Source organism: Punctularia strigosozonata (assembly GCF_000264995.1).
Source record: "Punctularia strigosozonata HHB-11173 SS5 unplaced genomic scaffold PUNSTscaffold_16, whole genome shotgun sequence".
Taxonomy (NCBI): domain Eukaryota; kingdom Fungi; phylum Basidiomycota; class Agaricomycetes; order Corticiales; family Punctulariaceae; genus Punctularia; species Punctularia strigosozonata.
In genome coordinates, this window is record NW_006767448.1 from 471,897 (window position 1) to 485,381 (window position 13,485).

Below are 13,485 nucleotides of genomic sequence, written 5' to 3' on the forward strand. Positions count from 1 at the left end.
CGTCGGGCACCGAAGAGCGCGGGCGCTAAGCGAGCGTCGGGCGGGAACCCTAAGCGAGCGTCGGGCGGGAAGGGCCGGCGCCCTAAGCGAGCGTCGGGCGGAGGCGCGAGGGGCGGTAAACGCGCGTCGGGCGGAGGGAATAAGCGAATGGGCAGCGCATTAAGCGAGCAACGATACCAAACGCCCAGGACCATGCTTCCTCACCTCCCAAGAAGCAAGGCAGTGGCTGGTAGCGACCTGTACGCCCATACCGTCTTATTGATCCCATCAAAGAAGCATATTCACATCCCCGAACCTCCGAGGACGTGCGGTACTGCTGAACAGCCCGCTCGCACTAGGCCACTGGTAGTTCACCACTAAATAGCCGTGATTTACTACAAGAGCGTGTACGACTATTAGTGGTATTCATTGGGCAAAGGCACTTAGCAGCATTGGAGTTGGGTAGATACCCGATCGCCGGCCAGGAACGGATCGTTATGCTGCTCTTGAAAGATATTCAGGACGTGAATCGCTCCCTGGAGCCTGGACCGCACATCTCTATGATCGTCAGACAGTGCATTCGCAACGTACTCCAAGGAGAGAGATGGATTTCGATATTGAGTTCCCTTTTCGATGTACAGTGTCGCGGCATCGATGAGACATTGATACCGTTCGCGTTGGCCAGGCCGTACGAGGCTTAATGCTTTCAATATGATCTCCAACGCGCGATCAGCATGGTCCGACTCGAGTGACCACCGAAATTTGGTCCTGTGGCCGGCGGACAGGATGCGGAGACATTCCGCACCATTCCACCGCGGTGCAAAGACGTCCATCCTCGCTTCCAGCTCGTCGATTACACGTTGAATGTCCGAGACATCGTTGTTGTGCTGTCCGCGTAGAAGAAGTGACTTCACCAGATGGTGGACTACGTCAGGTTCATTGGCATTCCCTGCGGGCAAAGCACTCAGCAGCTCCTGCGACAGCATTGCAGCCTTCTCTAGGTCCTCCCCGTCCGGACTCTGGAAGGTCTCGTAACGAAGGCAGAGAAGCGATATCGTTGACAACGCCACCCTGCTATAGCTTTCGCTTGACACTGGAATAGATGCCATCGCACGACGATCCCAATCCAGCGCTTCCACGAGATCAGCGCTATCCCCAGCTTCCGCATAGCGGAGTGCCAGCGCTGTTGCTACAGAACCAGCTGCAACGCACCACTCGGTGTGGCCATGAGGTATGTTACCTGCTGCTTGACGACTGAGATCCAGAGCTTCCTCTAGATAACCCAGTTCGCCATTCCAGGAGAAGAGGGAACGCAGCGCTATAGCCAGACTTCCGAGGGTTACCCAATAATGCATGGATCCGGGCATGAACCGCTCTGAACAGTCTCTGTGAAACTTGACGGACAGTTGAATGTCACTCCCATCTGATAGTGTAAGTTGATGTCGGAGATGTAGGAGAGTCCCTAACTCCTGTCGAACGTAGTCCATGGACGAGTCGTGAACGTCTGCGGATTGTAACCCAATATCGATCGCTCGGTTGAGATCATCGAGCTCCCCGGAATGATAAACCCTGAAACGCAGCACCCTCATGACATGATAAATCGCTGGACCTCGCCCAATATCGGCGGTTGGGCATAGATCCAAGACGTCCGTGGAGGATGATATAGAGCGGTTCAGATCATCGAGCTCGCCGAAGGCCTGGTACCTTCGGAGCCAAGCGTAGCTGAGGTATCGCAAGTATCTGTGTTTGTCGTGAATTTGGCATGGAAGAATCTCTTGCAGAGCCATTTGAAGTAACTGTAGGGATTGTTCTATAAAATCTGTGTTGCCAGTATCCAGGTAACGCATGTGCATAGTCCAACCAAGAATCCCGTAGATTTCAGTCCTCAACGGATGTCCCGGGCGGCACAAGTCGATTGCTTGTCGACAAGCAGCCTCAGCCATTTGCCTAGCCTCGACTTCCGGCGTGCGTCCAGACTGGGAAGCTAAAATCTCTGCGTAGCGCACGGTCACCGTGGGGCAAATCACGTTCCCCGCGCTACACAGGGTCAAAGCTTCGTTAGCGTATTTGACGGCCGAAGTGATGTCATTGTCGTCTCTGGCGTAGCGGTATCGATTCTCAAGAACGCTCGCCAGCTGTATGAGGATGTGATAGTCTTTCAAGACCGGACCAAATGCTTCAGCTGCTCTCGGAGCACCGTTTGCCAGGAGGGTGCCATAGACATCAATGGACCGTTTTGCGGCTTCAAGATCACTCCGTCTGCAAAACTGTTCATGGAAGTGAAGAGCTTCTGCGAACATGCCGGTTGGAATTGGAGGAGGTACTTTCACATAAAAGAACCGGTTAGTGCATGATCTGTGTTGAGCAGTGGAATGTGCATACCGGCTGAACATTTGCATAACTGTTCAGCGCTTGTGCCTGGCTTATATCCGTATCGTTGCACTGGAGAAGGACGATGTGCTGCAATGGCCGAACTGGGAGACGCTGAAACATAGTCATCTTGATATAAGAAACATTCCTAGAAGTAGTATATGTCTTACCGCCTATTGCAAGTGATGCCTCGGTGCTCTGCGTCATGGCGTGAAATGATGGGCACGTTGCACGTTCCAACAACCTGAGTATCTTATACTTCGAGGCTCCCATTTTTTCAATGCCCGATCTCCCACAGTGAGTTAGCTGGGCGGACCAAACTACGGAGCTCAATCATGCGGTACCAGACGGCGTTGAACAGCCCATTGACGTCGGATCTACTCAACAGCACTCATATACCCGTGATAGTGCATCCAATCTGTCACCAAGAGTACATCAATTGCCAACGATGTGCACGGTTGCATCGAAAGCTCGGTCTTCGTAATCGGTCCGCATGGTGCATATGCTGCGATGATTCGCAGAGAACCTGCGCTGCGTATTCTAGCAATCCGACCAGCCCATCGGGATGCGAAAATGATGGAGCACTGGTTGCGATATTTGCGGGTCCATAATGCAGCGATCATATCGGCATGGGCAAGCAGGTCATGGAAAACGAGATACCCTACCATCCGCGGATTGTCAATTTCTTTCTCAGAGCCGGAGGTAATCATGTTCACGCAACTTACCTCCGGGACGTAGTGTTCCTGCTCGCGCCCAGGCAGAGCTAGCAGATCGTACCAAGTCGGGCGTGACGATAAAATCAGCGCCACAAACGGCGTCAGGCAAGACCACGTTTGAGCTCGGCGATACGTAGTCCTGGTGGAAATGGGAGACACGTCAATTGCAATTGTACATTGAATATTGAGCAAGAGTCTTCTGAGTGCTAGCCTTTGGCATCGCGATAGTCGCGTCCAAGTCAGGGGCCGAGGCGTGAGCACTAGTGAGCCTTCGAATCGATACGCTTTTTATACGCGGCCATGCGTATTGATAGTGCTGCACATTCACGGAACAGAGAAAGAAACGAGAACGCTGGTTCATGCGCTCCATGAGCACTGATTACGTATGCCACTGACGTTGACCCCGGTTGACCAGCGGTAAACTGGTCCTTCAACTCAGCTACAATCCACCACGAGTCTCTGTGCCCTGCTGTTCGAATAAGTAACTCTGGATTGATGTGCTACAAACCCGTTCAAGCACGGTTCAAACCCCTCAGACAGCAGTGATGCTGCAAGCGCTCGTCCAAGGCCATCGATATCGATTCAGTAGGTGCAGAGACCTCGGGCCGGCCATCCTCACGAGTACTGGCTTGGACGCCCCTATGCATCACCGGTGGTCATCTGTCCATGGTCACGGAGCGGCGAAGACCTTCATCGTGGTTCTCTTCCGGAACATTGCCTTCTATGACCGTATCGGATGATCGAGGGCTGCTTCACCGTTCCGTTCAAGTGCACTGGGTGGCATCATCCTTCAAACACGAAGGTGTAGCTCAGGGTTACGAGCAGGATGGCTGTAGGGTGGGCTGGTGGTGTAATCCTATGACCGGTCCGGTTCGTGAAGCGTATGCAGTCCAAGTGAGTTTCTCCGAGACTGTGATGAGCGAAAGGATCGCTCACGCCATTGCATCAGTGCTACTTGAAAATCTCTCGTAGAAAGTATACGCGAAGTTATCCGCAGCTGTTCAGTGCCAGTTGCTAGTCATCACTGAGGTCCAATCAGAGCGGCAAACTTCCTACCACAAGCAACTATGCGGGAAGTTCGCGATCCACCAACGTCTTTTTCTGCTCCACTTCTTTTCCATTCCTGTGTCGCGGTTGTTCTCGCCACGCGAATCCTTTATGGCGGTCCTTGGCCATCTGCTAGGAACCGCCAAGCACATTCCTTCTGCCGAATATCAAACACGTTCGGGAGGGCCAGCTACGGTTCCGGGGGATACATCCCGCGCCTGCCGGGTCGGCCGAAGCGATGCAACCTTTGGGCTCACCTGATGTGGAGATGACCTTCGCGTTAGGGTCATCTGCACCTTTCGACGCCGCCTTATAAGGCCCAGACACTGTCAGAGTGATCACGGCTTCCTCTTTATTGCCGCTCTCTATGGCCATGCTTACCTGGAGCATAGCTTTAATTGTTACCAGCGCTGCAGTTGCGCGCGCGTACAACAATGGGCTCGCGCTCACACCTCAGATGGGATGGAATACTTGGAACCACTTTGGTTGCGACATCAGCGAAGACACCATCGTCAGCGCCGCCCAAGCGTTCGTGAGCTATAATCTGACACAGTACGGGTACGAATGTGAGCGACGGTTTCAATGAACGTCCTGTCACCTGCACTCATCCTCCGTCTCATTAGATATAATCATGGACGATTGTACGACCCGACTACCTTGCGGTCGCTCCTCCGTATCTCACGAAATGCTTCAGGTTGGCAAGCGCCCGCTCGTGACAATTCCACTGGCGCGCCCGTCGCGGATCCGCAAAAGTTCCCGAATGGCATCAAGGATCTCGCCGACAAGATCCACGACATGGGTCTTAAGGCACGTCGCCGTTGCAGGTCACGACGGGATCGGAGCTAACGACAAGCTTCGCGTACAGTTCGGAATCTACAGCTCGGCGGGATTGTAAGTCACTCCCCTGCTTTGCTTCGTCGCATAGTTTGGCTTACCCGCCAGAACGACGTAGATATACGTGTGGCGGACGGTTTGGCTCGCTTGACTTCGAGGTGATTGATGCTCAAACGTACGCATCATGGGGCGTCGACTACCTCAGTCAGTATTTCCTTGGATATCACTTCGAGAATAAACGTATATAACTCATCCACAGAATATGACAACTGCTATAACGAGGGTCGCGCAGGCACCCCGCAAATCTCCTTTGAACGATTCAACAACATGAGTCAAGCGCTCAATGCTACTGGGCGACCGATCCTGTACTCGATGTGCAACTGGGGCGAAGATGGACCATGGAATTTCGCTGTTGTGAGTAATCAGCCCCGTCACGTCGATACGTCCCGATGACGGACTCTTCGCATTCAGACCATAGCGAACAGTTGGCGCATCTCCGGAGATATCATGGACGTAAGCATCGTCAGTTCATACAAGCGTTTCCTCGGACGCTCATTAGCGGCGACCAGAGCTTTGACCGGTTTGACGACCGATGCCCGTGTACTTCCGTCCTTGACTGCAAGCTGCCCGGCTTCCGTGCGTTGACACAAGCTTGGTTTCGCATGGAGTTTCACTCATGACATCTTCTGCAGACTGCGCTATGGCGCGGATCATAGACTTCGCCGCGCCCATCGGACAGAAGGCCGGTCCCGGGAAATGGAACGATCTCGATATGCTCGAAGTGCGTCTCTCACCTGAAGTTCTCAGATCAACCAAACTAACGATCGGTTTGGTTATAGGTCGGGAATGGTGGCATGACGTTCGACGAATACGGTAGGCGGGACAGCCGTCTGCTATCACGTTTGGTGTCCTGATGTGTAACACAGTCACGCACTTCTCCATGTGGTCTATTCTCAAGAGCCCCTTGATTCTCGGCAATGATGTCACTAACATGGTGAGTTGGCCTCTCCTCTTCAACCGATCAAATGGAATGAGCGATTTCGTTGGTTCAGACAAATGAAACCCTATCCATCATCACCAATGAGGCGTTGATCGCGGTGAACCAAGACCCGAACGGATCTCCTGCATCACGTCAGACAAATACCGCCGTCGACGGTGGTAGTATCTCGCTTTGGCAAGGCAGCCTCGTGAACGAGTACGTCTGAAGCAACATCTCCTTGATTTCATCACGGGTCCTCATGCATTTGTTCGCCGACAGCGCATTCGTCGTTGCCGTATTGAACACATCACCCAACAACCAGACGACGACCATCCAGATGTCGGACGTGTTCTTCGACCAGGTACTGTCATTATCTCTACCATCTCTCCGCGTTTGAACCCATGTTGGCCTAGGGATCGGTTGCTGGGAGCGAGCCTTGGGAGTTCTTCGACCTATGGCAAAAAGATGATGCGGGCACGTGGGGTAAGAGCATAGGCACCGTCCAGGGCTCTCTGGAAGTCGACATTGGCCCTCATTCCGTCAAAGTATGGAGGGCCATTCCTCAGTCCAGCGCCACAAAGAGATTTGTGGAGGAATTGTGATGCTCACAGGCTCACGGATTCCCTTCGCGCTCAGCGGCTTGGCTTCGATTCTCCGAGTGTGTTACGCTGTATATGCGCTGCTGCGCTCATAGCCTCAGTCACTCTAGTGTGGAATAGTCGTGCTGCGAGAGTGTATTCGATACGAAATGTTAACGTTTCATGACATAAAGCTCGTGTCAAGTCCTGCAGTGCCATCGTGTTTCCTTAGACCCATTTTCGAGACCAGCACCGAACCGGACGACGTTCCGTATGCCCTAGACGCAGCTGTGCGGATCCTACACGACGTGCATCCAGAAGCAAGCCGGTGGGCTACATATATACATCTAGGAATATGATGTTATCAGAATGAGAGCTTTTGTGTGAAAGCCTAGCGGTCGTTAGCTTCATATTATTCTCTGAACGAAGTCGCCTTCAGAGGGTAAGTAACGCAAATAAGTACAATATTTCCACGCCGGGGTTAGCCGATGACAAAAATGTATTTTAAGGCATGGTCTCGTGACCGCGCATTAATCCTTTGTCCGTGGACCGTGGCTTGAGCGCGTCTGCACCTCTTTCTTGTTATCTTTCTTCCAGGCCCGCCACCACCATCTTCAATATTTACGGGCCAAGGCCACAGAATAATCTTGAATCTCATTGTTCACCCTCGCTGTTTCACGAACGCACGCGATCGACCACCTTACCCACCCGGACCAGTCACCTTTGGCACGCACGGCCCGCCACGCTATCGAGCCAGCCACACGCGACACCATGGCTGCTGACGAGCCTATGGAACCCTCTTCCTCCCAATGGGATGGCTTACCGGCAACCCAGTCAGGTCACGTACAGTGGCAAGCCACCCAGCCGAGCAATCGTGCCCTCGGGACCCTGATGCGCCAGGCAAAGGAGACGCATTCAGTCGGTACGTGTCACATCCTCGTCTTCTACCAATCCTTTGGATCTCTAATGTGTCATCGGCTGTCAGGTCCTTCGAAACTGTCCACGTCCTGGGATGCGTCGACCACTGCCTCTTTTACGACCGGCGGCTCAGCTTCCTCCTCCTCCTCCTCCTCCTCCTCCAGATCAACCGTCACCGCCGCATCCTCATCCAAATTTCGTCGTCCCTCGATGTCCAATCAACCTTCTTCCACTTCCTTCGCATACCCGCCCCAAACCCCCGCGGATTTCCAAGCCATAATACGGATGATCCAGATGTCAAATGTCGAGATCATGGATCGGGCGTACGCACAAAAGCGGCTCATGGAAGAGGAGGCCAGGGCTCAGGCTCTAGCTCAAGCCCGTGCTCGTGCCCGTGCCCGTGCCCAAGCCCTAGCGAAGTCCCAGAGCAATGGCAAGGGCAAGGAGCGAGCGCGGCCTTACCCCGACCCGTCGGCTAGACGTTCCCATGTAGGCAAGACGGCGTCGCTTCCGGGTCCGACCGACGTCCGGGGCCCATCGAGCACATGCGCGGTGTCGAACACGCGTAGCACGGACGCTGACACCGCGTTCTGCATGGACGTGGACGTGGACGAATCCAGGGAGATGACGCCCTCGCTGTCGGCAGAGCAGATGCCGCCTCCGCCTGTTCCTCCGCAACGGCTCCACGCCGCTTCCACGTCGTCGCGTCCGTCCGCGCGGGATCCGGTGTCCGGCAGGGGCATACAAGCGCTTCAGTCCGTACGCCATGATCCCGCCCGGGCTCCCAAATCCTCCAACTCGTCTGAGCACTCCGCTCCGCCCAACATGCAGCCCAGCCCTCCGCTCGCTCCAATCGTGGAAGGCTCCGGAGCAGCAGCACCTTCCTCGTCCCAGACGGCGCGTAAGGCCGTCTTGGGTATGACCGCGCGCGGCACGAAGACGCTCCAGTCGTCCACGACGCTGCCCACGCGCCAGAAGGGGTTCAAGCCGCCGTTTGCCAAGGTCGCGTCCGCGCCCGCCGGCGCGCTCCCCATCGGCGACACGAACGCTGCTTCTGACACGGGTCGGCCGAGTATAAGCAGGAGCGGAAGTGGGAATATAAACGTGCCTGCGGCGGGCAGACCTCCGCAGCACCAGCCGGTCGCGCTCGAGCTGCCCACCAAGGATAACGTGAACGCGAAAGACGAGGATGGCAAGGGTGCGAACCAGGGCAAAAGCATGGAGAGGGACGTTCCTCCGGGATCACCGCCGGGCGACGGGGACTCGAGCTACGGCGATATCTCAATCGACATGGACGCTCTCGACGAAGTCATGAGCCAATACGACTGATCTGCCAAGCTGGTACGGGATACAACCTCACGTTTACATGGTCGGAAATCGTTGGAAAGGCATAAACATATGTAAGTAAGTATCATTTAGGCCACTCTTTACGTCTCGTGTAATTGGATCGACGACTGGATACGCTAGTGTAGTTTGCATAGGTAGTCTCGTGCGCAGCAATACAGTATGATTAACACCGAGCACCTGTGCGTGGCGAACAGGGTGCAACAGACGGTGACCATAGGTCGCCCTGCCGTATCCCCGTGCATGACAGCGTGGATTGCCGCCATTCCTCGTGTGCGATGACACCAGAAGGGATTCGGGGCAGAGTTCTGCAAGCACTTAGGGGCACGCATGGGCAGCACCGGCCACACCCGCGATGACTCAAGCATGCAGGCCACTTCACACTAAAGACAGCGTGAGCTCCACTTTCAACGACATCACTGAGCGCGAAAGGTGAACACGTACTCTCATAATAGTCTGCAGCCATCAATCTGACGATGCGGGGTCAGCAAGGTGCTTTTTGGGACCTGCCTGTTCGTATATACTCACAGCTCCAAGGTGATCTCGGGAGGGATGCGTTCCTTGCTGAAATCGGGCATGTCTTCTTTTGATCCGTCGTATGCGTATTTGAACGAGAGATACTCGCATAACTTCTCCACAACCACGGCCCTGTGATGTACGGTCTTCTTAGCCTGGTGGTCGTTCAGATATCATTGGGGAGGCTTTACCGTTCGTCTATGTGGCAGGTGTTCGTCTTTGCCTCGGAGAAGCCGCCTGTAGTCAATCGTTAGTAGGCAAGAATATCATGTAATGAGTATTGTTCTTCCTTCTTCTGCGAGCATCCGCTTGAGCGTGCCACTGCCCAAGGCGGCGTCGCGCTTGATCATGAAGGCGTGTCCGTCATTGCTGGTAAGCAGCACCCAGCCGTCATCATCCGATGTACCGTTCTATCGCACAAGCAGAGGCGAACAGTAAAGTACGATCTGAACACGAGAAACACCAAGCACTACCTGCATCTGCACATCCTCGGTTTCGGCCATGGTCAGTGTTCACGAGTGACCGTGCGAACTTCGCGTGCCGGACCAGAATAGGCGCCCTTAGGTCATCAGTAACAGCGACTGCTGCGTACTCCGTCCGTCGACGCCCTTGACCCGGCGTTATATAGCTCTCCATCTCGTCTGCCTGGCCGCCATGTCTTTACCAAAGGTACTCTCCTTCTGATCTGCTCGACCCATTGGATGCAGCCGATCGCTCATATTGTTCGTCTGCAGCGCATTATCAAGGTGCACACCACCACACCGATGAAGGTGTCCCGTCCGGATCGCTGACCGCTAGAGCGCGTTATCACGTTGCAGGAGACCGAACGTCTAGTGGCCGACCCCGCGCCAGGGATCACGGCAACGCCGCACGAAGACAATCTACGATACTTCGACGTGACCATCCAGGGCCCGGACGGAAGCCCGTTCCAGAGTGCGCCGCCTTGCCCATTTGATCTAGGATGATCTGAGGTTAACGCATCCTTGCTGAAGATGGAATTTTCCGATTGGAGTTGTTCTTGCCGGAGGAGTACCCCATGGCGCCGCCGAAAGTGCGGTTCCTGACGAAGATCTACCATCCCAACATCGGTGCGTGACCCACGTCACATCGCCCTTGCTCGCGATCTTCATTGCTCGTTCGCTGTAGACAAGCTCGGCCGCATCTGTCTTGACATCCTCAAAGGTGACGCCACCCCTCCGACGCTTCACCACTCCGATTCTCAATGGTCTTCCAACATGTGTAGATAAATGGTCCCCCGCGCTCCAGATCCGGACCGTGCTGCTGTCAATACAGGCCCTGCTCAGCTCGCCCAACCCGGACGACCCGCTCGCCACCGATGTTGCGAAGCACTACAAGGAGGATGAGAAGGACGCGCAACGCGTGAGCCGGGAGTGGACAGAGAAGTTCGCCTCATAGGGCAGGCGGGCAGCTCGGGCGCTAGAAAGCGAGGGAGAGAGAGAGAGAGAGAGAGAATATCCAAGATGTAAACTCTGTTTTGTTGTTGTACGAGGAGGAAATGGCATAATTATGTACTTAGCTTCACCTGTACACGATCCCTGTAAGGCAAGTTCATTTTTCGCCGGAGGTTGGAAGCAACGATTCTAGTCCAAAAGACGTGGATGATCATTGCCAGTATACTACACGGACCTCCCTCGCGAGAGCCGGTCGTCAAACACGTGTATGCGTCGTAAGTACATGCAAACTAAGGGTCGTGAACAGTCGCAAACAAGGAGGGCAGCGAATACGTGAATAGCCGCAGAGAAAGCAGCGAAACAAACCAAACAAACCGGACGTTATCGCCCCAGTTTTTTGATAAACTCCGCCACCTCCGTCCAATATCCCTCCTGCACGCAGGTATCGTCTGTGGAAAGAAGTAGAAAAAAAGCCGCATCCTGAGCACGACACGAGATTTTCGACGAATCCGAACCCAAGCTACTCACTGTGCATCCCTTGCCGGAACTCGACATATTTGTCGTTTACATTCGCCTCGCTCGGGCCCGCCTCCCACGCCGGCTCCCCCTCCTCGCGCGCCTTACCCTTCCCCGCGCCCTTCTCCCTCTCCCTCTGCGCCTCCTGCTCAGGCTCGCCCCTCCGCCCCGCGATCGCCCACAGCTCGCGCATGTGCTCCTTCGGCACGACCTCGTCCTTCAGCCCGCTGAGCATCAGCACCGGCGCCTCCCGCGGCACGCGCCGCAGCCGGCTCGCCGAGTCCCACTTCTGGTGGCAGAGGAAGGAGAAGGGGCCGAGCGCGGGCAGGACGTGCGGGACCATGCGCGGGAGGGAGAGGAAGGTGTTTTCGAGCACGAGCGCGCGGATCGCGGTCGGGTTGCGCGAGGCGAGGTCGATGGCGACGGCGCCGCCGATGGATTGGCCGTAGAGGATCTATTTCGATAAAAAATAAGGGGAAATTGAGTGTTTTGTAACGCTCGGAGGAGGGAGGAGGGACGGACGAGAGGGGTGCGGGAGAGGACGTCGTGGTGGAGGATGTAGTCCAATGTCGTCTGGGCGTCGATCCGGAGACCTGGAGCGGGTGGTTCAGCATAACGGTCTCGACTGTGCTTTGGGGAGAGGAGCACCTTTCTCTGACGGCGATCCGTCGGAATGGCCGTATCTGTTGGGGTGTGAGTGACAATCCGGGGGCGGGGGCTGGAAGACGCTGCTTACCCCCGGTACGAGAGCATGACGACGTTACATCGCAGCTTGATGTAGAACATCCTCGCCAAAGGTACCCGATGGCCCGCGTTTCCGCCATTACCGTGAAACATGATCACCGTCGGCCGGGTCGCCGCGAACTGCAAAAACGTCTCTGAACGATCGCTCGACCGACGCAACGTAAAGAGGATGGGCGGGTCTCGGACTCACGTCCGCGTCCGTCTCTCCGGGGTAGGTTTGCATCGGGGTTGCGTTGGGGATATGCTTGCGCTGGAGCAGTAGGTAGTTGCGGAGGGTTACGTTGTCCGGAGTGACCAGCGTCAGATCTTCATAGTCAAGCCCCCAGTCCGACGGTTTGGGCACATCTGCGCAATCGAAACAGAAGACGAAAGATAAGCAGAGCGTCACGACGTTGCGCGCTTTTTCTTGCTGACCTGTGCGAGACCCCGGAGGAAAAGCGGAGGGGTATATCAAGTAGTTCTGACCATAATACAGCAGTCCGAAGCCTGAGTTCGGTCAGATAGTCCCAAGATCAGCCTTGCTTTCCCCTCCTCGTGAGCAAAAAAGAGAACTCACCGACGGTGGACAAGCCGGCGCCGGTGGCGAACGCCCCCTTTGCCATGGAACAAAAAAATTCACTTTGAACACGGCGTGCGCACTAACGGAGAGAGCGAGCAAGGGCTCACTTTTGTGACGGTCGCCACGGTGTCGGCAGAGGGCAACCAGCGCGACATCGCCGGGAAATCGTTCGAAGCAGCCGGCGTACGCGAGGGGCGTGGAGGGAAGCCAGGGGGGCAGGGCACGTGATAACAGCCCTGCACCCACGTGGGCGTCGTGGTCGGCGTGTCGGGACCGGAGCCGGAGTTCATCGCTCTTTCTGTCTTCGATATGGCGTTGAGTTACAACAAACGTGGATCGTGGCTGCGCTGCACTGTCGCTTTTCCAGATGGGGGCTTTGCGTATATCTGGCTGGCAATGCTTTGTGGCTTTTATACCTTTGTCCTTTGTTCCACTGCGGCCACTCTGCGACTCGTGGCCTTGCAGCTGGAAGTATATATTGCAAGATGGGTTGAGACACCGTTTGCCACTCCTCTTCGCACATAGACGCGCGTAGACATGTCCTATACCCAACCTTCTACTTCTATGGCTGTTGACTCTGGCTTGAGGTCTACCTTGGCGGACGAAATGGCTCGTGCAGAGCGATCCGGCGCTGGCACCTTCCGAGATCTGCCTCCAGAAGCCGTTCAGGGTCTCGACATAGACATAGAGATGGAGTGAGTCCTATTTGTTTCTTCGCAGCATTGATTTGACCTTTGCTGACCCCACATAATCGTGTGTTTTATCATTAGGGATGTCACTGTGCCCGCCGCAGACGCCACCCATCCTCCCGCCCACGACAACTGGCCTCAGATTCGCCAGGATGCGATCGAGTTGCTGATGCACTATTACTCCGTCTTGAAGAGATCTCAAGAACCCCCCGCGCAGTTCACGTACGTTTTTTTTTTCTAATTACATCTCATAAACTCGCTTCCCCCCCCCCCCCCCCCCCCCT

At 55.3% G+C, this 13,485-nt stretch overlaps 7 protein-coding genes across 7 annotated transcripts; 4 read left to right on the top strand and 3 right to left on the bottom strand.

Moving 5' to 3' along the window:
* Positions 1-422: 422 nt before the first annotated feature.
* PUNSTDRAFT_138380 (uncharacterized protein) lies at positions 423-2,279 on the bottom strand (the record flags this gene model as incomplete). Its single annotated transcript, XM_007388067.1, has 1 exon — positions 423-2,279. The coding sequence occupies one exon, from the start codon at positions 2,277-2,279 to the stop codon at positions 423-425; it is 1,857 nt and encodes a 618-aa protein (XP_007388129.1).
* A 2,191-nt stretch (positions 2,280-4,470) lies between these two features.
* PUNSTDRAFT_128254 (alpha-galactosidase) lies at positions 4,471-6,687 on the top strand. Its single transcript, XM_007388068.1, has 14 exons — positions 4,471-4,678; positions 4,736-4,753; positions 4,807-4,919; positions 4,978-5,003; positions 5,065-5,150; positions 5,206-5,360; positions 5,418-5,459; positions 5,516-5,582; positions 5,639-5,727; positions 5,786-5,819; positions 5,873-5,940; positions 5,999-6,141; positions 6,205-6,286; positions 6,339-6,687. Exons 1-14 carry the CDS (start codon positions 4,480-4,482, stop codon positions 6,525-6,527), a joined length of 1,311 nt encoding a protein of 436 aa, XP_007388130.1. The 5' UTR covers positions 4,471-4,479; the 3' UTR covers positions 6,528-6,687.
* A 587-nt stretch (positions 6,688-7,274) lies between these two features.
* PUNSTDRAFT_47371 (uncharacterized protein) lies at positions 7,275-8,750 on the top strand (the record flags this gene model as incomplete). Its single annotated transcript, XM_007388069.1, has 2 exons — positions 7,275-7,425; positions 7,489-8,750. 2 exons carry the CDS (start codon positions 7,275-7,277, stop codon positions 8,748-8,750), a joined length of 1,413 nt encoding a protein of 470 aa, XP_007388131.1.
* Positions 8,751-9,143: 393 nt separating this feature from the next.
* Positions 9,144-9,784, bottom strand: PUNSTDRAFT_138383 (POZ domain-containing protein; the record flags this gene model as incomplete). The annotated part of the gene is made up of 6 exons (XM_007388070.1): positions 9,144-9,169; positions 9,210-9,235; positions 9,294-9,413; positions 9,473-9,518; positions 9,604-9,691; positions 9,767-9,784. The coding sequence occupies 6 exons, from the start codon at positions 9,782-9,784 to the stop codon at positions 9,144-9,146; spliced, it is 324 nt and encodes a 107-aa protein (XP_007388132.1).
* Positions 9,785-9,875: 91 nt separating this feature from the next.
* Positions 9,876-10,756, top strand: PUNSTDRAFT_55435 (ubiquitin-conjugating enzyme). The gene is made up of 6 exons (XM_007388071.1): positions 9,876-9,950; positions 10,016-10,027; positions 10,100-10,214; positions 10,274-10,369; positions 10,428-10,463; positions 10,525-10,756. The coding sequence occupies exons 1-6, from the start codon at positions 9,936-9,938 to the stop codon at positions 10,695-10,697; spliced, it is 447 nt and encodes a 148-aa protein (XP_007388133.1). The 5' UTR covers positions 9,876-9,935; the 3' UTR covers positions 10,698-10,756.
* Positions 10,757-11,074: 318 nt separating this feature from the next.
* Positions 11,075-12,555, bottom strand: PUNSTDRAFT_75780 (alpha/beta-hydrolase; the record flags this gene model as incomplete). The annotated part of the gene is made up of 8 exons (XM_007388072.1): positions 11,075-11,142; positions 11,318-11,663; positions 11,732-11,802; positions 11,858-11,892; positions 11,946-12,073; positions 12,144-12,298; positions 12,368-12,439; positions 12,510-12,555. 8 exons carry the CDS (start codon positions 12,553-12,555, stop codon positions 11,075-11,077), a joined length of 921 nt encoding a protein of 306 aa, XP_007388134.1.
* A 494-nt stretch (positions 12,556-13,049) lies between these two features.
* PUNSTDRAFT_138386 (uncharacterized protein) lies at positions 13,050-13,442 on the top strand (the record flags this gene model as incomplete). Its single annotated transcript, XM_007388073.1, has 2 exons — positions 13,050-13,207; positions 13,283-13,442. 2 exons carry the CDS (start codon positions 13,050-13,052, stop codon positions 13,440-13,442), a joined length of 318 nt encoding a protein of 105 aa, XP_007388135.1.
* Positions 13,443-13,485: the final 43 nt, after the last annotated feature.